General features: G+C 44.7%; 1 protein-coding gene across 2 annotated transcripts in view; it reads left to right on the top strand.

Annotated features, from left to right (window-relative positions):
* PDE6C (phosphodiesterase 6C) overlaps nucleotides 1-23,286 on the top strand; it is a 46,500-nt gene that overhangs the window by 11,512 nt on the left and 11,702 nt on the right. For both annotated transcript variants that reach the window (XM_045809931.2, XM_087862897.1), the window contains exons 8-15: nucleotides 3,439-3,486; nucleotides 7,806-7,955; nucleotides 8,536-8,679; nucleotides 9,966-10,034; nucleotides 14,766-14,912; nucleotides 15,152-15,259; nucleotides 15,649-15,758; nucleotides 20,867-20,954. In XM_045809931.2, coding sequence (XP_045665887.1) covers nucleotides 3,439-3,486; nucleotides 7,806-7,955; nucleotides 8,536-8,679; nucleotides 9,966-10,034; nucleotides 14,766-14,912; nucleotides 15,152-15,259; nucleotides 15,649-15,758; nucleotides 20,867-20,954 — 864 coding nt within the window. The remainder of the gene's footprint in view (nucleotides 1-3,438; nucleotides 3,487-7,805; nucleotides 7,956-8,535; nucleotides 8,680-9,965; nucleotides 10,035-14,765; nucleotides 14,913-15,151; nucleotides 15,260-15,648; nucleotides 15,759-20,866; nucleotides 20,955-23,286) is intronic.

The following is a 23,286-nucleotide window of genomic DNA, read 5'->3' as shown; positions in this document are numbered from 1 at the left end:
CTATCACAAATTGGTCCCTGCTTAGTGTGAAAATTGCTGGGTTTGGAATGGGAGCAGTGTAAGGAAAATTCTGGATGTGGCTGCGGGATCTTCATACGTCAGGCAGCTTTACTTTGGGTTTTCCAGGAGGCCTCAACTCTGGGCTCACTGGTCAGAGGACCAGGGGGCCTCAAACAGGTGACATGATCCCTTTTTCTAGTCTAGAGACATGTCAAAGGGGAAGAAAAGAAAAAGAAGAGAAAAAAACAAGCTTATTTCTTAAGATAAACAGCACTATGTACTAACAAATATCATGTTTTTAAAACTGATCCAAAATAATGGAAGTGTTTTTTTAAATGTTGTTCCTGACTTAGTAGTAATGACCATAACATTCCAATTCATTCCTGAGTCCACAGATACCACAACTTTTCAGCCACAGTACATCACCAGATTGTTTGACCATTGGCCCCCATCCTTGGTTTCCTGGCAGGCCACCTACTAGACCCCTGTTTGGAGCTTTTCTCAAATTCGATATGGCCAAAGCTGCCGTGGCCAGTGTGGAGGGATTTATGACCCGACTTTTAAGTACCTATTCTCTCCTAGGCTGTTTCCTGGGGAAACAGGTCTTCCCCCCAAAATCAATTTGGACAAAGCAAAGGTGTCAAAAGCCAATTCATTGGATGGCTAATCCGCCAACTCATCAACTTGCCATGTAAATAGCTTGCCAAGGGATGGATTCCCGAAGCAGGGGAGGATTTTCCCCAGGTTTTGGTTCTAGCACAGATGCCCCGCATAGGCTGCACTGCTGCCTTTCACATCTCAGCTCCTGCCCCGGGCCCCAGCCCTGCTCTGTTGGTAGCCCAGGACTGGTGGCAAACTCTTGTGAATCTAGTTTAAGGTATTTCTCACTAAAGTGCTCATTAGGCAAATTGGCATTCCCAAAGTGGGAACTGATTTTCAGAGAGTTGAGCTTGAGCCATTTCCTGGGACTCCATAGTTAGGGCGAACATACATCCCAGTTTGCCTGGGCCAGCTTCCATGTACACCGTTGTGCTGGAGTTATTAACAGCCCTCCCTTTCACGCCCAAAGGCGTCACCCTATACGACGTACTTACAAGAGGCAGGACTTACTAAAAATATATTTTGTGTTTAGCACAGGATTTTCTCAAATTTAACATTATTGACATTTGGGGTCAGACGATTCTTTGTGGGGTGGGGGATGGGGCGACTATGCCACACATTGTAGGATGTTCAACAGCATCACTGCTCTCTACCCACCAGAGGCTGCACACCACCTGCCTGGGAACCCCTAGTCTAAGGGATAGTATCAACCATTTCAGCAGACTCAGCCAGCAATGCATTCCCAGGGACCTGCTGTAATATGAGGGGCACTCTGGCGAAGAGGGCAAGAGGCTATGACTCAAGAGCCCTGGGTGCCTTGACTCAGTCCTGCCTTGGGCAAATCCCTTGGCAAATCCTTGACCTTGGGCAAATCCCCTGACCTCTCTGGGTGTTAACACTCACATTTGTAAAATAAGATTATTGACCTAATTATTTAATAAATGGGGCCTGCGAGGATTTCTGAATTATTTTCTAGATAAAAATGATCTGCAATTTTAATCATAATTATTTGTGCACCTATCAAGTGTTGAAACTGCTCCTTTTAGCTTTTTAAAATATTTCCCTCCATCTTTTCCTGGGTTGGAGAGAGAGAGTAAAGGCATGCATTAGGGCGAGCTGTCACATAAGTCCCTAACCTGGACTTCTCTGGGCTCAGGAGACACGTGCACAGAGTTCTCATTGAGCAAGTACATCCCAGTTCTGAATAGGACACAACAGGCACCATGTTAATGATTTCTCAGATATTAAAAATGAGAATTAGGCACATTTGTAGAATTGGAGGCATTAAATACAGGATTGAGCCAAGCAGGAATCATGAAGACGTTGAACTGTGAGAGAGAGAAAGAGAGAGAAGCGAGGATTTCTGAATACTGAGATAAAACCTTGGCCTCTAGGAACTTGACCCATCTGTACACATTCTTCAGAGGCCTTAAAAGTATGGATGGAAACCGACGCTGTTGGTAGAAATGTCAGAAAAGAGGACTAAGCTACTTTTTGCTTCTTTAAAACACACCTGAAGGACATTCAACCACGAATTCATGTAATTTGTTCAGATTAGATCATAAAATTAATGGGCGGCACACAATTCCTTCGATTCTTCGGCTGTGTATGCTAACAAAAATTTTGAAAGCCTCGCACTGTTGCTTTATAAGAGTAGCACAAAAATAGCTAACGTGGCTCAACCACCATGGGTTGTGAGCACTAACCCTGGGCCGGAGGGGCTGCGAGCGGAGGCGGCAGGTGCAGAAGGCTGCCGATCCCCGCTCACCAGAGTGTTAGAGTTTCAGGGATTTTATGAGCAAGTTGTTAAGATGTCAGCAGCCTGACATCCCCCATGATGGGAGTATTGGTGCCATGGAAATGGGCAGATCTTACAAATAAGGTCCTTCCCCGCCCCTCGCCAGGAGAGCTGGTAACGCCAGCACCTTCGCTCAGACTCCACGTCGAGCTGCCTCCCGTGATTTTGAACAAAGTCTCTTAACCTCTTTGAGCTTCTGTTTCCTCAGCTTTAAAAGAAGAAGCTCAAGCTTAATGATTAAAGTTCCTTCCAACTTTAAAATGTTATGATTTTAAGTATCTACTCTAATTTTGGTGGAAAGAAAGATACAGCATTTTATTAAGACCCATTTGTGGATATGATCTGACATACAGATAATCAAAAATTACCAAAAATGGAATGATTTCTTGTCCTTATGGATGAGAGCAATAGCTTCTGAACTTAGTACTTCAAGTGAATTTAGTAATCTCAAAGTGACTACTTACGTTGGTGTACCTAAATCTACCTGGCTGCTTCTTCCTGCCCCTATGCCACCTTCTTGCAAATCAGATCCCACATCCGAAAAAAAGAGGAAGAAAGAACGAAAGAAAGGAGAGAGAAAGAAAAGAAAGAAAAAAAGAAAGCAAGAAAAATAAAGAAAAAAGAAAAGAAACAGAGAGAGACAGAGGAAGGGAAGAGGGGAGGGAGGGAGGGGAACAGAGCCCTCCCAGCATCACTGCCACACCTGCCCCAGCAGCACAGTCTTCGGCTCAGCTTCCTCCTCTCCTTGGTCTGAACAGCGAGTTGTTTTGAATTTGGAAGAAGAATCTTTAGAGGCTGGGAGTAGGAAAGAGCAAAGATTGTGCTAAATGTCATGCAATGACTTAATTAACAGAAGAGAACCTCAATGTGTGGTTAACAAATTTGGTGCAGGCCAGGTTCCGTGTGAATAACCTGCCTGCGAGCCATGGAGAGCTGCGAGGAAACCCTCACTTCCGATGCATTCTTTCTTATGTCTGCTTTGTGGGTCCATGTTTCCACCACGTGATATTTTAGGACTTTCATGTCCTCTTGCTTTACAGATATGTAACATGCTGAATGCTCCTGCAGATGAGTACTTCACATTTCAGGTAACTTTGCCCTCAGCCAGGCCTTGCCCATCAGCGCTGCCTGCCCACCCCCCCACCCCCCCCGCCGGCCCCAACCCCAGAGTCTGCCTTGTGCTCATGTGGCCAGCAGGAACACACTCAAGGCTTATGTCCCATTCACCCTGGCTGGGCCAGTGCCACCCAGTAGCAGATTTTTCAGGGAAGGGAAAACAGGTGAGGGAAGGAGGGGGGTGAGAGAAGGAGACAGGGTGTTTGTCATCCCAGCATTTGGGGTGGGAGGGTCCCTGCCACTTTTCCATTCTCTCCCACTCCTGGTCATCCAGGGCTTAAAACAGCGCCTGGCACATCACAGGCTCAGTAAGTGTTCTTTGCATGAGTGATCAGCTGTATACATACTACCACCTGGATTCAGCCGTTTGGTATTGGAAAAGAAAAATTACTGGGTCCTTGGGGGCCTCTCCTGCTGTCAGACTCTTGGTTTTATCTTTCCTCCTGCAACATCCAGGGATCCCTCTCCCTATCTGTCCCCTCTGCGTCCCCTCCCCCCCGCACCTGACTGCTGGGGAGAAACTGGCATGTGTCTCTGCAGCCTCTCCTTTTCTGCCTTCTGGCCTGTTTTGTGTCCTGTTTTAACCAACATCCAATTAGAACCCTGGTTCCGGTCAGGAATAGAGACAGCCCTCCCCGCGAGGGCCACTGGAGCCTGGCTTCCTGTCTCACCCAGACACACACACAGCCCCATGTCCGCCTGATGGAGAAGCGGGCCTCCTGTGGCCTGAGGGCTGTATGAGCAGCAGCAGTCTCAAGCCGCAAGCAAGCCTAGGCGCACTTGCTTAGTTTCCTGGAAGGTTTCCCTCCCATCTCCCTGCTCATCCCTCTGCTCACCCACATGGAAAACACACAAACACCATATGGCACCTTTGCTCCAGCTCCCCACTCCTTGCAGCCAGAGCCTCATCGTGACCATGCCCTGCTGGCCCTGACCCTGACCTTTTATGGCAGTTGTGTGCTGGGAAAGAAGGCACAGGGAGAAAAGTAGGGGGACAAGCACTTTCTGAAGTGTCTGCCTTTCAGCAGCTGTTGTCTGACTGGGGAGGGAAGGGAGCTGACCCAGGAGACCTGGGGCTGTGCTCTGAGGTTTGAGGACAGCCACAGGTGGCTCCAGTGGCCCTGGCTGCCAGGAGGCTGCGGACCTGCCTGGGGTAAACCTCCAGCCCATAGGAATTTCCCAGCTCTCCAAGAAACACCAGTGTGGTGCCCGTGAACATGTGCTTCTTGGGTCTCTGATGGTGGGAGGGATGACCGTGAAACAGCTGCTGGGCTGGGAAATCCACTGTCATCTAAGCACAGGGCTACTTCTGGTGGGCCGCTCCCAGTCTCGGGCTGAGCCCGGCAGGGATACTGAGGCAGGTGCATCACTGGGAGACACCAGCTCCTCCTGCCGCAACATTGGCCCCAGGAATCCCCAATAGCCTGCGAACTCTGACAATGGCATTGTGGTCTAAGATACTGCCCAACACTCTCCACCCTTAGCCCCTCTGTCCTTAGCCCGGGTCAGGCCTGAATCCTGATGGTGTTCTCAGCCTCCTCAGGCCCCCTCCCAGCTTCCTCACAGACACCACCCCTGGGGATCAGTCCACAGAGCAGACTCAGGGTAGGGTGGCCCCCCTCCCCCGGCCTCCACCTCTCTCTCGGCCTTCCCACTTTCTCTCCACCTGCTCGTGCCCCACCTCTATTCTTATTAGTCCCTTTTGTACCTGGGAAGTTTAATGGAAAAACCACCTATCAGGTCAGAGCAAACCTGCAAAGGCAATGGTTCTCAAACTATGTTCCTCAGGGGGCCTGGTGTATTAGCTTTCTATTGCTGCCGTAACAAATTACCACTCATGCACAACTGTATTATCTTACAGTTCTGGAGTCAGATGTCCGAGATGGGTCACACTGGGCTAAAGTCAAGGTGTTGGCAGGACTGTGTTCCTTTCTAGAGGCCCTAGGGGAGAACCCATCTCCTCTTCTTTTTTAGCTTCTAGAAGCTACCTGCATTCCTTGGCTCATGGCTCCCTGACATCTTCAAAGCCAGCAATGACATCACCCTGACCTTGCTTCTGTTGTCTTCTTCACTAATTCTCACTCTCTCTTTTCTACTTATAAGGATCCTTACAATTACATTGGATCTCCCTGGAAAATTCAGGATAATTTCCCTATCTTAAGGGCAGCTGGTGAGCAACTTGAATTCCATCTGCCACTTCAATGCCCCTTTGCTGTGTAAAGTAACATATCCACAGGCTCTAGGATTTGGATGTAGACAACTTCAGGGTAACTCCTTGAAGCGGATGAAGGGGTTCTTCCTTTACATCAATTAAAGTGATCTTTAATTCACAGGGGGAAAAAATACATACAGTTTTTGTCCTATTAATGTTTCTTAAATCTTAAGTTCCTTCTACCACTTTTTTGTCAACGACCTCTAACTAACTTAGTGATAGCAAAACACATGAACATGAACAGGCAACAAATGAATATTTACCGATGGGGCGCCTGGTGGCTCAGTCGTTAAGCGTCTGCCTTCGGCTCAGGGCGTGATGCCAGAGTCCTGGGAGCCTGCTTCTTCCTCTCCCACTCCCCCTGCCTGTGTTCCCTCTCTCGCTGGCTCTCTCTGTCAAATAAATAAATAAAATCTTTAAAAAAAATGAATATTTACCGAAAACTAAGAAATAGTCACTAAAGCTTGTTTTGGAAGCTTTTAAAAATATACAGGTGCTTATGGCTGTGAAGCTATTTTGCACACAGGTAATATATTTTCTGCAATTGATTTTGTCCCTAGTCCATGTGGCAGTATACGTATAGAAACATTTCACAGTATTTTCTGAGGATAAAGACTTTGAGAACCACTGTGTGCTGATTTTTTCCCAAAGCTTTGAGATCAGGGACACATAAGTTGAGGTTTGGTTTCTCTGCTTTTCACTCCCAAGTATAAAAATGAACCCTCCAACTAATAAACAGCTGTTTCCTGAGCACCTGTCCCACGCCCCACACTGTCCCATCACTTGTGCGAAGCTCAACAGTGTGTGAGACGCTCTTTGGCAAGATTAGACTATAGCCTCACAAACAAAAATCAACAACTCCAAAGCATTTGGAAATTATCTAGCTGCTAACTTGTGTGCTCTAGGCTCTAAGTGCTGATAGAATTCTGAAAGAGAGACATTTCTTATGGGTGAGAAAGGTGAGAGAAGGCTTCACAGGAGAGGCAAGACAGCCTGGGCCTCTGAGGCTCGGCTAACGAGCAGGAAGCAGAAGAAGGAACAGTATGGTGCACTGAGCGCGTGGCTACCTCTGCCTTGCTCAGACCGTGCGGGTGCCACACCACGGACCTCAGATGTCAGAGGGTATCAGGATGACCTGGAGAGCTTATTTAAGATGCACACCCCAAAATTATGAAACAAGCTTAAACAAAAAAGTCTGTTGCACATTGTCCTTGGGCCACACTTTAAGAAACTGTCCTAGACTTCTGTGTCTGCATCCTCCACTAGAATGTTACCATCTGGAGGTTAGGGCCTGTGGTTTTTTTTCCTCTTTGTAGTCCCAGCAACTAGCCCAGGCACATCCCAGGGACTCGACAGACGTTCACTAAGTGGAGCAGCACCCCAGAACAGAAGCCTGTTTCGAGGGACCGGCCAGGAAAACAGAAACCACACTAAGTATTTCAACAGAGAGAATTTAATATGAGGAATTAGCTCAACAGGTGTTGGGGGACAGAAAAAGTGAGTAGGGAGCACTGAGGTAACATAGAGGTAAGTGCTGGGGGGGCAATGAGAAGAGGTTAGGGTTGTGACAATGCAGATGCTTGGTTCTAGGACACTTAATCACATGTGCTAGAATATTTTTATGGCTATATATTCCTAGTCACGTTCTGACACAGTGTGGAATTGTGCATCTGACGGAGAGATTAGATTATTCTTTCTTTAAAGGTAGCCTACGTTGGGGGGAAGGTGGTGAGAGGGTAGCTCATGGAAGACTTGGGGTGCTGTGTTAATTCTGTATCTCAATTCTGGGGGGTGCACATAGCCACACGTGTGATGAATTTGCACAGAAACACACACACACACGCATGCATGCACAGATAAGTACACATGCATGTAGTGAAATCTGAGGGAGATCCATGGATTGTATCAATCTCTATTTCCTGGATTTGAAGTGCACTACGGTTACACAAGCTGTTCCCACTGGGGAAACTGGATGAAGGGTGCGTACTACTTCTCTGTACGTTTCTTCTGCAACATCCATCTATAGTTATTTCAAAATTAAAAGTCAAAACGTAATCTGAATGTCCTTATTGTTTGTAGAAAGGACCTGTAGATGAAACTGGTTGGGTCATTAAAAATGTCTTATCCCTGCCTATTGTCAACAAGAAAGAAGATATTGTGGGAGTAGCTACATTTTATAACAGGAAAGATGGAAAACCTTTTGATGAGTATGATGAACACATTACTGAGGTAAGTGCAATTATAAAATAATGGAGGTAAATGAGATTCATGAAACAATGGAGGCGGCGTAATTATTTGTTACTCTGGAGGGATATTGTTGAAGGGCAATTAAGGCATGAGTCACACATGGTTGTGGTCAATATGTGCCCATTGTGTCATTTCCGTTTCCTGACGTCTGTAGACTGCAACATTTTCTTCCCAAGATTGAACTTTGGCTTAATCAAAATTCTTCACAATATGAGGAAACCAGAAAGAAGGTTTCTATCTCCTTTCCCCACCCCTTCATTCCTTGTCATTCTTGCTGTCACCACCAATCCTCTGAGTTTCAGGCTGTGCTTTGTTCTACTGGTTATTTGTAAGTTCTCTCCTCTAATAAAGTATTTATGGTGCGTGGTGCATTTTGAAAAGCAAGGCTTTAGCCAGTTTTATTGTTTGGAGCTGATTATTAGTATATTTTTTCTTAGTTTGAAATAAGAAGGTGGGCTGTTGATGGTGGGAAGGTGATTGATGGATAGAAAAGAATGCAGATGGTTGCCTCCTAATCAATTTTTCAATTGTAGAGAATTGAATCACATTTTATCCATTTCAGACTCTCACACAATTTCTTGGATGGTCTCTTTTAAATACTGATACCTATGATAAAATGAATAAACTAGAAAACAGAAAGGACATAGCTCAGGAAATGCTCATGAGCCAGACCAAAGCCACTCCTGATGAAATCAAGTCTATTCTGGTAAGTGGAGAATTCAGTTCTGTGGACATTAGGTGGCATCTAAGCATAGCTTCTGGAATTTGCTTAATTACCTAGAGGTCTGACAAATGAGAATAGGTTTAGTCCTGGGCTAAGGAGGAGGAGACAAAGAAGGAAGTTTTGGGGAGGACCTGGGTGGCCCAGAAGACCCGGAGACTTATTAGACTTCTTGGCTGCTTGGTTGGAATAGCACTCTGCTTAAAAAATTAAAAAAAAAATTTTTTTAAAACAGCTCCTGGATCAGTAGGAGCTAGAGGAGTGACATCTAGATTCAAGTGTGTTAGTAAGGAAAAAATATTTCCAGGAAGGGAAATGTACCAGGCAGCTATTGCCACATAATGCCGCATAACAACTATAACATCTCAATGGTATACAACAATGAACATCTGTCTCTTACTCAGGCATTGGTGGGTTGGCCAGGCTTCAACTGATTCTTAGTTGGGCTTGGCTCTAAGCTGTGAGTTTGGTTTGCTCTATGCATGTATCATCCTTCTTGACAAGCAGCTATCTGAGAAGTATTCTTCTCATGGTGATGTCAGATGTGCAAGAGAGTAAGCCCAAGTGTGCAAGCGCATTTCACGTCTTCACTAGCGTCACATACATTAAAAGTCTCATTGACCAGATGTGGCCAAGACCAATATCATGGATGATGGGGAAGCAAGTAGATATTTACTAACAATGTTCTAATCACCACCACATGAAGGGAAAATATCACACACCCACTATCTATTCCTTTTATTTCCCTAGTTTTCAGAGTGTGTGTGTAGGTGTAGTTTTCTTGGGGTGTTTGGTGTTTTTTTTTTTTTCCTTTCTTTTTTCTGGTTTTGGTTTTCCTGAGTGGTTTGAAGGTTAAGAGAAATTTTATTTGACAGTTTGTGATGTTAAAAATGAGAAAATCTGGGGAGGGTGAAGGGAAATTGCTATAAACTCATAGAAAAATAAACGAAAAAATAGAAAAACTCATAGAAAAACAAATTTTTCTCTCTTGCCTACATACAAACAACTCACATTTCTCTCTCTGTCTCCCTCTATGACAGTCACTGTTATGTTTCACATTTTTGGGAATAAAGAAATCAATTATATTAGGGTTTTTTTGGGGGGGAGTAAATTCTTCATAATAATGCTATAGGTCTTCTTTGTATCTAGAATACTTCTTTGCATAGAACTCATTACAGCATATTTTAAAATCATTTAAACCAATTTTAAGAGTAGAGGAGTCAGAAATTTACTTTATGGGAATTTCACACCTCGATTGCTTTACATTTTAGAAAATTAAAGAGAAGTTAAATATAGATGTAATTGAAGACTGTGAAGAAAAACAACTTGTCACAATTTTGGTAAGTGTTTTACTTCTATCCTTAACACCTTTTAAATAAAATATATTAGGATACATGTTCTCATTTCTCAAGTAAGTGTTGAATTTCCTCTTCTCTGGCACCTTTAAAGGCTAAAAAGAAAAGAGATTTCTTATAAAGAGTGATCTTCTGGTTCTCTGCGTTTCTTTCTCCTTGTCTCCTACAGTCCAATCCACAAAGATAATTTAGAATCAGAAACCAGACTTCCACGTAAGGGAACGCAGGCACAGACTCTAAGGATATCACGGCCTCATTTATTTTAATAGTTTTGGATTGCACCATGATCACCCCAGAAGACACGACAAAAACTGCGGTAGAACATAGACCCTCCAAGGCACAACTGTCCTCTGCCAGTTCTGGCTCCTTCCTTCTGGAACTTGGAATGCTACACTTTCCTACTGTTGTCATTAGGCTACCCCTATCATTTCAAGTAGAAATAACTTCTCTTCTGGTTATTAATCCTATATTTGGTGCTAGGTAGTTTTGCCCTATGCTTCTTTGCCAGAGACATCTTTGCTGAAGCATTTCAGGGCAAACATTTTCGCCGCATAACTTATTGGTTTGTAAGGCAATTTTGCTGTAAAAGATAAAAAATAACTGGTTAAGTCTCCTTTATTCATTGATGAATCAGCTGCCTTCCGCAGAGTTAATCTATTGAAGCTAGTTGTCACTTTGGTTTCATTTCTCCATTGATAAAACTCTCATTCTTATGTAAACCTCAGCTAGCGCTCCTAGTGGTCTATGCAGTGACAAGTAGACGAGGTGGGGTCTTAAAATAGTGGATGATGACAACTCAGTATACAGACCTGCTAGAAAGTACGGTGATAAACCTCGCTGGAAGTGTGGACTAGAGTGTGGAGTCAGACTGCACGCCAGACGACCCAGGACATGGGAGCACACCAGTTCCAGCGCCCGAGGCTCAGTTACAAACGCATTAGCCTTACGGCATTCGCGTTTCTTCCACGTTTCCCATGGAACTTTGGAACGTCTATCAGCAGACGTGGGACAATCTGCCAGGAACAAACAATGGTGTGGAAGGCTTTCACAACACAATACGAAGCCCTGTTACAAATACGCATCCTAGCACTTGGAAACTGATGCCCCTCTTAATGAAGGAAGAAATTTTAGTGAAAAAAGAAAGTGTGATGCCAAAGGAGGAGATAAATCAACAAGTAAATATATTTATATTACTCTGAATGAAAGACTTCAAAGACAAGTGCACAGAATAAAATCAGTTATTTGCACCGTGTTGCTATGAATCTACCCTTTTCAAATATTTTTTATTTTGCAGTAAAGTGTCTTTCATTTTGTTATTCACTTTTTTGTGTGTTTTATCACATTCTTTTTTATTTTTTTAAGTAGGCTCCATGCCCAGCATGGGGCCCAACACAGGGCTTGAACTCATGACCCTGAAATCAAGACCTGAGCTGAGATCAGAGTAGGATGCTTAACGTAAGCCTCCCAGGCACCCCTCATTACACCCTTTTTAATGAATGTCTCTCTCTTATTTTTTGTGATTTTATTTTTTACAACAAAAATTGCCTTGTAGCCAATTAGTTATGTGGCAAAAATATTTGCAATGAAAACCTTTGCAGTGAAAATGCAAACATGGTAAGTGGAGATCATAATTTTTGGAGAACCTCTCCAAAATATGTGATTGTTTTTTGAGTTCCTAAGTTTAATGCAGTAATGATTTGGGACGAGCCTGGAGCAGATATTATATTCAAACAGGCTGTTACTTTGTCAAGCCACTGGTTCTTTGCCCATTTTATTGCTTCTCCAGCGTCAGGTCCTTTGTCCACTTAACTGGAGACCTCGTGAATTTCTACAGTGTCATGGACACCAATGGCAGTTTTGTTTTACAAGGAGGACTGAGGCAGCCTGTGCTGACGCAGGTTAAGGAGGTGAGGCAAGTCCTCCCTACCTTCCCTCCTTTCTGAGACATTTCAGGAGGCCCTGCGGCTCATGATTACCACACCGGAGATCCGGAGAGGACTTCCCACAGAAGGACCTCGGTCAGTTGTCCTTAATTCCGTGTTGTTCTTTCAGTCGGTAGTTTCCAAGGCGCACTCTACCATCCAGAGTGCAAAAGGTAGCCCAGCCGGTCTGATCTGGCTCAAGAAGCCCTGTTCATTAAGGAGATAAAATACAGGCAATGACACGGCCCCGCATGGACGAGTTCCCCAAGTGTGAGCACCAAAGGCCCAGGGGAGGCCAAGGGCCTGCTTCTACTCATGGACCATGGTAGAACGCAAGATGGGAGCTGTGCCAAGGAGGCTTGATGGGACAGGATTTGTCTGGGCAGAAGTTGAAGATGGGGGCTTGGGGACGGCAGGAGGGCAGAAGGGGAAGCAAGACAGTACAGACCAGGACATGGAGACACAAAAGAGCACGTGGTCTTCGGGAAACAGAGGCCAGCTGCTGTGAGTAGAGGGGAGGAGCCCTGAGGCCTGGCTGGCAGGCGGCAAGACCAGGACGGCCCGGCTCACGGGGACCTGGGAAGAGGCCTGCTCATGTGCCCAGGGGATCCTTCTGGGCGCAGTTGGAGCAAGCCAGCCTCAACAGGTGCCGTCAGAGCCACTTCATAGCCGAGTGGGTTGGCAGCTGCTCCCAACTGCCCTCATCGCAGCTTAGCTGTGTGGTTGCTGCGGAAAGGAGAAAACTGGCCTGTGGGTGCCCAGGGTTCCTATTTATCAGACCAACTAAAAGCCTTTATTTTTACCGACCCTCTGTACCACAGATTTTAAAATGGCTGCTCTTCAAAACCTATAATTTTGGTACTAAACTACTCTTTAATTGGTTTGCCTGTTACTGCAAATGGGGCCTGGGAGTCATACTTCTGAGAACTTCTTTGATTTCCTGCTAAAATGCACATTTACACTTTGGTGTGACTGAGCCTTTAGTGCATTAAAATCATTTTCACATCTTATCTTCACTCTGCAAACTGCAGGGCTGAGACAACCTCCAGCAGGGAGTCTGTGTGGTGCGGGGTACTCCCCACCACAGCCCATTACCCTTCCGCCACTCTGATTTGTCAAAGATGTGCTTATTGTCTGTCTCTCCCCATGAGAATGCATGTTTCAGGGGCAGTGATAGGGTCTGCTTTATTCATCCATAATGCCTGCAACACAGATAGGAACTGATAAATGTCTGTTGAATGAATAAATGATAATGAGAGAAAAAGAAGAACCTACATGGACAAGGAACCTGGGAGGGTCTGGAGAGAGAAAGGTGACAAGAAGGAGTAGCAAAGGACATAGGCGGGTCCTATGAGAAATGGAGAAAGGGGTTTTGTGAACTGAATCTCCATTAATTCTCTGTGATGCAGGCATGAGTAGGCATTGCTTTTCAATTAACACAGCAAAGACAAAAGTGTTAGTATTGTTATTCCCATTTCACGGATGAGAACATTGAGGCTTGTTCAGTCTGGAAGATGCAGCCAATCTGAACCCAGAACTGAAGGCTAGTCTCTTGGCTCCAAACCATTGTTTTGCAGGTGAAAAAATCATCTCTGCCTAAAGTGACCAGTCTGAGACTGGCACGGTGAGAAGGAATCACAAGAGGACTCAGGGAGCCCTGGGGAGGGGAGAGAAGGAGAGGGGGAGGGACCAGCCCAGACTCAGGGCTTAGGAGATGAGAAACCATAATTTTGCTTAAAGCAGCCATCTACCATTGGGCATTGAAATTTGTGTAAAATAGAGCATGAACTATTCCCCCTGGGAAACCTTAAAGTTGCTGAGGGACATGACTTAGCACAGTGTGAAGGACTTGGGACAGGCTCAGTAAATACCCATTGGACCGAATTGCTCCTGCGTGCACATCTGGTGGACCCGCATAGGTCTTGCTAGCTTCTCCTCCTGGAGCTTTCTCTCCTCCCATGGGATGTTCTCCTCCCTGCCTTTTACCAAATCAGCTGAATCCACATCCTTCCAGAATCTCTCTTCCTCAAATTCCCCCTCCAGCCTGCCTTCAATTTCTGCCCCCAGCCCTGGGCCCTGGATGTTATGCTCTGTAAGTATTCTAAGCTCTTACCTTTCAATGATCTATATTTTAGAATCATTTCAAATAAGCTAAGGTCCCTAAGGACAAGATCCATATTTTCATCTCCCTGGCCATGTCAATCGTCATGTGCTGAGTTCACTGTTTTATCCACAGTCCTCAATCGTAACGAGGTGAGGGGTGAATGAGGTGTCATTCATTCCACGGACAATTCCCAAGCACCCCCTGGGCACAGGCCCTGTGGACGCTGGGAGCCACAGTGAATAAAACACGATCCCACGTGGTGGGGCCCACAGTCTACCAAGCGGGTAAAGAACATGATAGGAATGAATTAAGCGATCATTTACTATTCACCGAGTATTTCTGGAAGAGGAGAAAAGAGAAGTCAGGTACTGAAAATGGGTCAGGCTGCTGCAATGAAACATTTTCTTTAGCAGCAGAGAAAGAAAACAGCTCTTGGGGATGGATTCGGAATTGAATTCCATCACTCAGAAAGTTTCTTAATATAGCTGAGTGTCAGTGTCACCATCTGGAAACTGGGGACGGTGGTGCAGGCTTGCTGTGAGGATCAGCCCAGGGCCGGACACACAGAGGCCTGGGGCATCACATGTGGTGCCCTTTCATGGTAATTCTACTTTACGCCCCGTGTGGGATAGGGGAGAGCAGAGGGGGAAGAGGCATGTGATCCAAAGCAGTCCGTCCTTGTCTCCACAGAAAGAGGAGCTGCCAGACCCGCAGATGGTGGACCTGTACGAATTCCGTTTCAGCGACTTCCCCATCACAGAGCACGAACTGATCAAGTGCGGGCTGCGGCTGTTTTTTGAAATCAATGTGGTGGAGAAATTCAAAGTACCAGTCGAGGTCAAATAGCATTTAATTGAAAGTATTGTGTGATGCGGTTGCTGTCCTTGCCTGTATTTCCCGTGGTTCAAAAGATTAACTTCCCTTTGGGTTTTCAATGATTATTCACTTTGTAAATATATCAGCTTAAACCCTGTAAACAGGGTCAACCTATCTTTTTAGATAAGATGGTCACAGACCTTCCAACCTTTAGAATTCGATTCCAAAGTCTGAGCGGTGCTGTCTTGTTTGGGCGGCAGGTTCTGACCAGGTGGATGTACACGGTGAGGAAAGGGTACCGCTCCATCACCTACCACAACTGGCGGCACGGCTTCAATGTGGGCCAGACCATGTTCACTCTGCTCATGGTAGGTACAGAGAGCGGCAAACTGCTGGAAACCCGCACACTTCCCTCACGCGCGTGATGACAAGGGGACATGGTCCATGGTTTTAGATCAGTAACTTTGGAATTCGTGGACACGATCCTCTAAACCCCAAACTCCCCTATAGATGATGCCAGGGAACTTGGGTATCCCTGGGCATGTGGCTGGATGAGCACTGTGGCATTCACATACTCACCTCCTTAAAGGAAACATCAGGTACTTGCTGGGTTTCGTAACTGCCGGGAATGAGCTGCAATACCCAGGAAGTAGAGCCAGCTTGCTCTAAACACACAGCAGGTCATCTTCTCCTTTGCAGGCAGGCCTCAGTGCCCTTGCTCAGTGGTATATTCAATATATACATATCTATTTTTTAGACAGGAAGATTAAAGAAATACTATACAGATCTCGAAGCCTTCGCCATGCTCGCTGCTGCCTTCTGCCATGACATTGACCACAGAGGCACCAATAATTTGTATCAGATGAAGTAAGTGACACGTACTGGTGACGTTTGAAGGTGCCTCAGGAGAGAAGAGAACTTGTCTCTGTCTCCCTGGCAGCTCTTTTTCATCAGGTTTAGGAATCTCAGGGCCACGTTCTGTTCCTTCAGAACTTCAGCCCTCATGATAATGTCTGCTTTCTCCCTGGATGCTTGCAGCCCTGCAACCCCCTTCCCCCAAGGTTTTCATTTCCAGATGTGCCCTGCCTTATTCATAAATGCCTTTACTCCTCCTTTCTTCAACTTGGTTAGGCAGAGTATGGAATTCATATATGAAAGTGCACCGGCCTTGGGCTTACACGCATACACACCTGTGGAACACCCTCCCCGACCCCCCTCAAGCCAGAGGGCATTCCTTCCTGAGCTCACTCGCCTTCCCTCCCCTGGTTCCTCTGTGGCTCCTGAGCTCTCCTGCAGCTGGCTTGGCAAATTATCCTCACTGCTACCTTCCCCTCCTGCCCTGACCGAGGGCAACAAGGAGGGTGCAGGTTCTCAGTTCAGACAGATGTGGGTTCACTGGGTTCACAAGTTATTTACACTTTGTCAGCCTTGACTTCCTCATCTGGAAAGTAAGAATTGTAATAGTGGTACCTAACAAGTCAGGTCGTTGTAAAGATTAAATGAGATCATGCATATAAAGCATTTGGCTCATGGTAGCCTCTGGGAAATAATTATTATGATGTCACTGACACTCTTCAAAATTCATCAGCAATGCCCGTGGCCAGCTGAGCTCCTTGATCGTGGCTTTTAAGCTGCTCTGACTTAGACACACTGTGTCCTCATCTCTGATACACTACCTACCCCTCTCCAGAGGCACTAGGCAGTTTAGAGAGAACAAGCTTTGGAAGTCTTGGTTTGTGGGGTCCAACCACTTCCTGATTGGGGGAGCTTAGGGCAAGTCACTTGGTCTCTTTGAGATTCCGTTTGTGAACTATAGAAGGGGCGCAATATCTACCTCTGAAAGACTGTTGTGGGAATCAAATGAAATTACATTTATATGAAACTATATAGTAAGTGCTCAAGAAAGATCTACTCAATAAGAGAAAAACACCTTGTGAACGGTGACTTCTCACCTTCAGCAACTCTACCTATGGGTCTTTGTCTTGAAGAGAGATTGGCACTGTGGCTTTGGGCAAGGGATGGCTTCCTTGCCAGAGATTCTGGCCCACGTTGGCCATTCTGCACTCCTGCACCCAGGCTCCTGACAGTGGCTGGGTTCCCACTCTCTCCTCTGATCCCTGGTGCAGGAGGTACCTCAGCCCCAAAGCAGCTCACATTTATTGAGCACCTATCGTGTGTTGACCCACGCTAAGACCTTGGCATTCATCGTCTCCTTGAATCCTCGCAGCACTCCTGCATGGGAGCTACTATCACCTCCTTCTTTTACTGAGGAAGAAACAAGCTCAGAAAGGTGAAATCCAGCTTGCCAAATTGGATGTGGCATCTGGCCTCCAGGAAGGATGCAGCCACCTCTGAGTTCTCTGCTCTGGCTGGGCACGTGGGGTCTGTGTGTGTCCCCCTGTCCATCCATCAGTTAGGGGGCACACTGAACGTGTCCTGCCATTTCTCTCTGTAGACTAGACAGCAGGAATATGTGGCCATGGAAGGACTGGGACCCGTGTATGGGTTTCCCCAGTGTAGGCAGGTACCTTAGCACGGGTGTCCTTGGTTCTGACATCTCTGCTATACCACCATGATCAAACACAGTCTTGCTGCACACTGTCCATCAGTAGTGATGCCCGCTGAGGCTCTTCACATCCCTATTGTTCTGGAAGAATTGCTCAGGAGTCCACAGAGATATGGAGACATGACATTGGCAAAAGCAGTCGATGAAAAGGTTGAATGAAACACAGTTATCATTCTTACATCAATGGTGACAAGTCAGGTTGCCGTGGAATGTGATGTGAAGCATCAGGGGACACACAGGACCCTGCTTCCTGGCTGGACCTTGTGCCTGTGATCTGATCAATTGTCTCCAAAATGTCCGGTCCCATTGGTTCTGGTTTCCACCCTCATCTGCCAGCCTTAGACTACCCTCCGACGGTACCTTAAAAACCTTGCCATTTTCAGATTCCCATTATTACCTCCAGTTCTCCTGTTCTCTTTGTTTCCTTCACTTTTCCAGCCAGTTGGTTTTTGCTTCACGTGTGTCTAAACTTACTAATTCCTTCGTTCCTTTCACCCCCTTTCCTCATTTAGTTTTTCAGCCCTCTTGTCTTTCTGCCTCTTTACTCCCCTCCATCTCGTCCCTGAAGAAATGCCATTATCGGGACAAAACTATGAGGAAAGTTAGAATGTATCTCATCCCCCATCCAATGCAGGCTTCTCCTTGACTGCCTTCCTCCCGATATCCTTGAGTCCACATCTGGTTTTCCCCCTAATGGCCCACATGGCACACCGCTCTACTTTTAGATGATTCTGATGGTTGGATGTTCTTCATGACACCAAACTGAAATTGGTCTCCCAATCACATCTGTTTGTCCCATTCAGGTCTCTCTCTGGAGCTGCTAGAATATGTATAATTTCTCAACCACAGGCCATTCCTTCATATTAAAGAGAATTATCACTTCCCCCTCCTCCTTTCCTGGTTGAACACATCCAGCTGTTTAAACCATTTCATCTATAACAGTTTCCACACATGTCATTTTATCCGCTATTCTTCTGTGAATCCAGTCTAGTGTTTTTATGCCATTCTTTAAATGCAGGACTTAGGGTTTAACACAATAATCCAGACAGGATCTGAAGTGGTTTATATTTCATCTTAATTAAATTTCATCTTCTTCATTCTTCATTTCATTCTTAATTGAAATTGCCATTTGTCACATTCTGTCAGCCAATGGATTTGTTATTTTTTCCAGTTTTTAATCATTGGAAAATTAGTCATGATTTCCATTAATATTCATCCAAGTCACTGATAAAATTATGCATTAGGACAAGAGCGAGGGCAAAGTTTTGGGGCCCAGAGCTGGAAACCTACTCCCAGGGTTGAAGACAGTCAATTAAGTACACTCATTGGGCTCTGCTTCCCAGCTGTGTGAGTGTACACACTCCCTGTTCCAGCACCTACTGCAGATATCCTGAGGTGTCCTGTCAACTGCCTTGCTGAAATCCATACACAGGGGCTCCATGGCCTTCTGCTCCCACCAACCCTGTCACAGAAGGGTCCATAACGTTAACCTGGCCTCATGTTCTCCTTCTAAACCGTCTCTGGGATTTCCTAATGATTATTCTGTAAGTGCTCACAAACTCCGAAACAGTTTAAACTGTTTCAGAGATAAAGGTCAATCTTCTTGTTCTGTCATCTACAGATCATGTCATTTTCGGCTTCTTAAATTTTAGGATAAAATTTACTTGTATCCAGTCTTCAATCACCTCCTCCACCACCTCAAAATTCTCCAGGAAATACTGACAAAGTATTCGAGGGGAAGGCCTCGAAAATAAAAGGTAGAAAGAGGAAGTGATGGAGAGAGGCTGAGGCCAAAGGCCTACACAGGTAGTTTGAAGACTTTGTTATAGAAATATGGAACAAATAAATAATTTTAAGAAAGGAAGAAGTCAGACCTTCTTGTGTCTTTTTGAATACTGCCATTTTTGAGTCTAGGTCAGTTCTTGTGAGGGAAAGCCCTCAATTTGGATTTTCCCAGTGGTTTCCTGATGATTCAGGGTAAACATTTTTGGTGGGAATTCAACATGGGTGATGCCCTTCTCAGCACATCAGGAGGCCCATGATAACAATTTGTCCCATTATTTATGAGGTTTAGTTAAATTATTTATGGGTACTATGCAGGGATCTCTTTATGTAAAGGTACATTTTCTCCTTTGTATTAATAAGTAATCTGGGAGGTATTATTCTGACACTGGGTGTATCTCTAAATCCCCAGAAATCTTTCTTGACTGATGTTTTTAAACCTAAAGGAATTAAAGACACCATTCTTTTCTGACTGGGATTGAGCTTTAATTAATTTTTTTTAATCTCCAGCGCTGACACAGAAGAGGTATTTAAATATGTGCTAAAATTATGATCAATTATCATATTGCTCAGACATAGTCTGATTGTTCCCTAACTAGAGCATGTGGATTACCAGACTTGTTAGTGACCTGTTACTATCCCCTCTACTCCCTAAAGGTCTGTTCTTTCTCAAATGAGATGAAACTTCTCTACTAAAGCTGTCACCCCTAACTCTGACTTCTTCCTTTCTTAAAATTATTTATTCATTCCATATTTCTATAACAAAGTCTTCAAACTACCTGTGTAGGCCTCAGTCTCTCTCCATCACTTCCTCTTTCTACCTTTTCTTTTCAAGGGCTTCCCCTTCCACAAACAGAAAGATTTGAAGGAAGATTGGGCACCCAAGACTACAGTCCCCACTTACAGAAAGCTGTGACCTAACCATTAACAAATGGGAAGTTTAATTTAAAATGTATGTCCCTGTCTTGGAGGAGGAAAGAAATGATCACTTAATAATCATTTTTATTTTGGTTCCTAGAAATTCTTTTTTAAAAATTTATTTATTTATTTGAGAGAGAGAGAGAGTGAGAGAGAGCCTGAGAGTGGGGTCAGGGGCAGAGGGAGAAGCAGACTCCCCACTGAGCACGGAGCCCGACACGGGGCTCCATCCCAGGACCCTGGGATCATGACCTGAGCCAAAGGCAGATGTTTAACTGACTGAGCCACCCAGGCGCCCCAGTTCCTGGAAATTCTTTATAAACCCTTTCCACACAAATGATCTGTGGGCTTTCAAGAGGTTTGTTCCACATTCTGGGAGTCACAGGCCAGCGCCATAAGCTCCAGGGAACCTAAAGATTTTAAACTTAAAGATGCAGGGGATGAACCAAACTTCCTAATTTAAATAATTCAGTCATTTTATGCATTCAACAAATTAGGTTTTTTAAAGAATTTTTTTAAAGAGCGTATTCTTATGTTCCAAATCTAAAAAATTGGTCCCAATATGTTACTTTCAACCATTTCACAGGCATTAGAGGAGAGGGAGAAGGAAGAAATGGAAAACATCCTCAGAGAGTAAAGACTCTATACTGTATGGACTTACGTGTAACCTCTAAGTAGCTAAACACCTGGCATATCCTCTTCCTCCTAGATCCACGTCTCCATTAGCAAAGCTTCACGGATCTTCCATTTTGGAGAGGCACCACCTGGAGTACAGTAAGACTCTCCTGCAGGATGAGGTACGTGAGCCTTTCTCCAGAGCAGCTCAGAAGCTCTGGATCAAAGCACTAACTCTTGAGTTATGGCAGTTGGCAGTCAATAGCCTTATGGAAGCCAATTGCTAGAAATGGCTATTTTGTAAGAGTTTTGAACAACCAGGTTGGAAGGAGCTGAGATAGAAAAGCGCCATGGAAAGTCACAAAATCTCTGTGGGTCTGTGGAGAAAGAAGAAAAAGGTTATGGTGGATGTGAGAGGGCCCTGTGCATCCTAAGATACATACATATATATATATATATATATAAAGGGGAAAGGAGGCTACATAGCCAATGATTTTCTTATTCATGGGGCATGCCCAGTGAGGCTTTGTCTGTATCTTTGAGGAAGTCAAGTTTTGGTAGCAGAGCTAAGCATGAAATCAGGATATAAGACAGAAACAGACAACTGCCATTGGAGAGGCACTGGTAATGCTCTGAGATTCTAGAAGGAGACGTCACATTCAGGAGTGGGCAAGGCATAGGGGAGCAGAGTGGTGGGATCAGGGACAGCTCTGTGCAGGAAGTGGCTTGAACTTAGTCTCGAATTCACTTTGATTTGCACATGTCATGTACTACTAACATTCCATAGGAGGCTGTCATTCTTCTTCCTTTTATCAATTTTATTTAAGGGGTATATAGGCTTGTGGAAAAATTGTGGATATATAATCTAGTTATACTTTAAAAAAATCTCGTGAGAAAGTTCCAAGCCAAAACTGATTAAAATGATGGAGAGAAACACTTTTGTCATAGCAGAGAACTTGCTGAGAGTCACACGTGCTCAGTTGGGAGAAATAAGCCCTCTGGGGTGTGGAGCTTTTCTCAGTTTCTGTAATAATCCTTTATTAAAGGCTCAGGGAAGGAACATACAGAAATATGCTCAAGCCAGAGATAACACTAAATTCTCCCAAGTAATGTAAAGCCAAGTGGGGAAACTTATAAGGCAGAGTGACCAGGCAGAAAGGTGGAAAAAGGAAACAAAAAAACAAAAAAACCAAACTTGAGTGTTTTTAATAGCATATAATTGATGCTGCACCAAGACAGGGGGACCAAGACTGAGTGCATCAGATTTCACGGGGAGGGGGTACACAGGCTGTTAAAAACAGTTCCTGGGCTTCATTTTGCACTTACTGACAGGGCTTTCTGGGATTTGGGCCCAGGAATTTGCATTAAAAAAATTTTTTTTAGGATTTTATTTATTTGAGAGAAAGAGAGAGTGAGAGAGAGCATGAGCAGGGGCTTGCGGGGGGAGGAGCAGAAGGAGAGGGAGAAGCAGGCTCCCTGACAAGCAGGGAGCTGGATGCAGGACTCGATCCCAGGACCCCGGGATCATGACCTGAGCTGAAGGCAGATGCTTAACCGACTGAGCCACCCAGGCACCCCATGCATTTTTAATGAGAATGGTAACTCTGGTGTACAGCCAGAAATTCTCACTGCAGTAGGGTTATAACTTAAAAATGATGATATTAACTGTTCTATGAAAATTAAAAGGAGTGGAATTGGAAGTCATTCAGGAAGACAAGGGTAAATTGCTGTTACTAATTTGCTATGAGTCTTTTTTGGGACAATCTTGTATTTTTGAGTAAGAATTTTCTCTACTTTTTTATAATCAGTGCTGTCACTGAGTATGTGACACCACAAGCAGGGTGTGTTGAATATAATTTATTATTTAATTTTACATGTCCCCACTAAAGCAAAATACATTTTAAGAACTTCAGCCAAGGGGCGCCTGAGTGGCTCAGTCGGTTAAACGTCTGCCTTTGGCTTGGATCATGATCCCAGGGTTCTGGGATTGAGTCCCAGGTTGGGCTCCCTGCTTGGCCGGAGCCTGTTTCTTCCTCTGATTACCGCTCCCCTTGTTGTGCTCTCTCTCTCTCTGCCAAATAAATAAATAAAATCTTTAAAAAAAAAAAAACAAACTTCAATCAAGTGTTTAAATGCTTAACATGGGTGGGGGCAGGGGTCCTTGTATTTCATATGGTTTTCTGGAATGTAAAGGTTTATAATAGACTTGTGGTTTTCCATCTTAATTTTTTTAATGTTATTTACTCTGGAGTCTGAAACTGGTTTTGATGGCTATATAGAGCCTTATTATTCTTTCTAAAAAGTCATACTGCATCTCAGTAATCCATACCACCTTGGCAAGGACCTGTCTACAATGCTATCCAACCTGTTAATTGCAGAACTACAAGACCTGTAAATAGAGTCGCTAGGCAATGCAATCTCAGAGCTTTTTATGAGCAGGCAAATGGAACGCTAAAAAAAATGAAATTTTTAGCCATCAGATGTTCTTTTTACACTTTTGGGAGACAATGTTGT

This window comes from Ursus americanus, chromosome 6 (genome assembly GCF_024610735.1).
Source record: "Ursus americanus isolate L20-20 chromosome 6, mUrsAme1.1.p, whole genome shotgun sequence".
NCBI lineage: Eukaryota > Metazoa > Chordata > Mammalia > Carnivora > Ursidae > Ursus > Ursus americanus.
The sequence above is the reverse complement of the archived record's forward strand: the minus strand, read 5'-3'. Positions and strand labels throughout refer to the sequence as shown.